This window comes from Metarhizium robertsii, assembly GCF_000187425.2.
Source record: "Metarhizium robertsii ARSEF 23 chromosome Unknown MAA_Scf_80, whole genome shotgun sequence".
Taxonomy (NCBI): domain Eukaryota; kingdom Fungi; phylum Ascomycota; class Sordariomycetes; order Hypocreales; family Clavicipitaceae; genus Metarhizium; species Metarhizium robertsii.
In genome coordinates this window covers 147-2,755 of record NW_011942227.1, presented here as the reverse complement: position 1 = coordinate 2,755, position 2,609 = coordinate 147, and the positions used below count along the sequence as shown (strand labels likewise).

The following is a 2,609-nucleotide window of genomic DNA, read 5'->3' as shown; positions in this document are numbered from 1 at the left end:
TAATTAGATTAAGTTAAGTTAATTATAATAATTAGATTAAGTTAAGTTAATAAGTAATAGTCAGGTAATATACACTCTTATAAGATTAATTAGTAACTTATCCAACTCTAACTAATCCTGGGGTCCGGTTGGTTGGATCTATCTAATCCTTGCAGTAAAAGTTGCCAATCGATTTAATCCGGGGGTCGAGTTGGTTGAGTTGGTTGGAAGGACACCCTGCCGAAAGCATATTGCCACAGCAATAACAGCTGTCAGTCAACTCTTAACGGTATAGCGGTATATAGTCTTACGTGGCAAATAAATCTAAAAATGAAATAATACTTGTCTAAGGGGTCCTTCACTCTATGTTTAAACCGCTAAAGCTGAAGTTGTACCTGTGCCTAATAACAAGTTTTGGCGCGCCCGATTCCATGGAGATAAGAGATTATAACCAGGCACCTCAATATGTCTATCCATGCAAGGTCAGCCATATTTCTCAGTCTGGCAATTATTGCTAGAACGAGGACATGAGCTAGAGTGATGAGGTGGGTGGGAGACCTGGGCGGCTTCTCCGCATCGCCCATTTCAAGAGGCCACAATTTCCCGTTTAACACTTGAAATATTATTATCGGAAATTTCCGTTCCACTACGCGCCTCTCGGGAAACCTTGTGAGGTCGCCATTAGTCTCAGCCTCAGCTTCAAACTTGGTCATCGTTTTCACTTTAGACCCCAACCAGCAACTCAGTTGCCATGGCACATCTTCATCAGGCCATACGACGGACCCTTTTCAGCGTGGCTCTTCTGGAGGCGTTAAGTATTCTCAGCCGTAAATTTTGCCATATCCAGCCATCATGTACTTAGCACATCGTCTCTGGCCCTCATCTTGTTACACCGTCGTAAGTGCTTGGCACGCCCAGTGCTTTACGATGTCGGGGCGTTTCCCACTATACAGATATCGGACTCTCATCTAATGCGACAGTGACGGAATAATATTGTATTGCAGAGCACCTACCCTTTGTGAAGTATTTTCTCCAGGCTATTACTAGTTGCAGTGCAGCACATTGCTGATGCATGGAGAACCTCAGGGATTGATAATGAGAGGCCTTGCGAAACCGAAGTATCTACGAGGTAGACCTCCACGTTCTGACGGCAGGATTGTGTGCGGCAATCTCGGCAATCAAGGTTCCAGCTGTGGCAGCCATGAACGATTGCGCTCTTAGTAGTACTATCCCAAAACTATATTACTGCAGATACAGCCGTACAGATGCAATTTCACCTGTACAGTTTGCGAAAGTCAAAAAGCCCGCCAAAAAAAACTGCATGACCTGTCAAAGTAGCAACTGCCTCTTATTATTTCCTCTGTGCTACTGTGCTGTGCATTATTAGTGGCACTTTGAATAATTTGTGGTGTCTATTAACTCATGTCTGTACTCAAATAATAACTCTTTCTTCATTTCATAGAGCGTGAGTTGACAGAGTTGGGACAGTCTCGGAGACTTCGACGTGCATTGTTGGCACGAGGATCTTCGCGAACAAAATGTCCGCGCAGAATACGCGCCCGCCGAAGCGCATTATTATTTGCTGTGATGGGACATGGCAGTCTTCCAATCATGGGCTGCACGAGATACCATCAAATATTGCAAAAATATCACATTGTCTTTCGCACTTATTCGTTAACGAGTATGAGCAGCACGTCCCGCAAGTCATCTATTATAGTGCTGGCGTAGGCAAGAAAATTACGGGACTCGCCAAGCGATTAGGCGGTAAGACAAGCCGGCCTATTTATACCTATCTGCCCATTAATTACTAGCAATTTGAAGTATCCAAAGTCTGACCACACTACAGGCGGACTGGGATTAGGTCTGGATAAGGATGTTTATGAAGCATATAATTTCATTGTTTCCAACTACTGCAGCGGCGATGAACTCTTCTTTTTTGGCTTCTCTCGTGGCGCATACACTGTGCGAGCTGTTGTAGGATTGATTTGCCGAGTTGGAATCTGTGAGCCCCAGAGAATGTCTCAGTTCTGGCAAATGTTTGCAGTGTATAAGACCTTAAACCCAGATCAGGGTTTGAGCGACCATAAATGGGGAAGGCCGTCCCTAGTAGACCCCCCCGAAAAATTCAAGGTCACGGTTAAAGGAAAGTCCACGCCTGTCGATAAAGGAAGTGGAAGTGATGGAAGTGACTGGTTTCGTCACTCCACAACGAACATCAAGATCAAGATAGTCGGCGTTTGGGACACCGTTGGAAGCCTCGGTATACCTGACAATTAATGGTGGGACTTCTCCAAGCAAAATAAACAGTACGAATTCCATGACACGCGCTTAAACCTACTATGCTGGAGCTTATCAGGTTGATAGCTATAGAAGGGGATTAAAGCGTGGAATTATTCTTATATTAAAGCTATCTAAGAAGGGAAAATAAGCCCTTTTTATAAATATTAATTATTATTTAATTAATTACTAATTAATTAATATTAATTAATATATATTAATATTAATATTTGGTTAATTTGCTTTATAGTTAAATAAAATTACACATATAATACTAGTATTATACAAGCATAAAATCTAAAATAGTATTAGGCTATACTAGGCTAAGAATAGTAAAAGACTAGAAAAGTAGA

General features: G+C 42.2%; 1 protein-coding gene across 1 annotated transcript; it reads left to right on the top strand.

Moving 5' to 3' along the window:
* Positions 1 to 1,517: 1,517 nt before the first annotated feature.
* On the top strand, positions 1,518 to 2,256 carry MAA_10570 (uncharacterized protein; the record flags this gene model as incomplete). Its single annotated transcript, XM_007828568.1, has 2 exons — positions 1,518 to 1,743; positions 1,826 to 2,256. The coding sequence occupies 2 exons, from the start codon at positions 1,518 to 1,520 to the stop codon at positions 2,254 to 2,256; spliced, it is 657 nt and encodes a 218-aa protein (XP_007826759.1).
* Between the last annotated feature and the right edge of the window lie 353 nt (positions 2,257 to 2,609).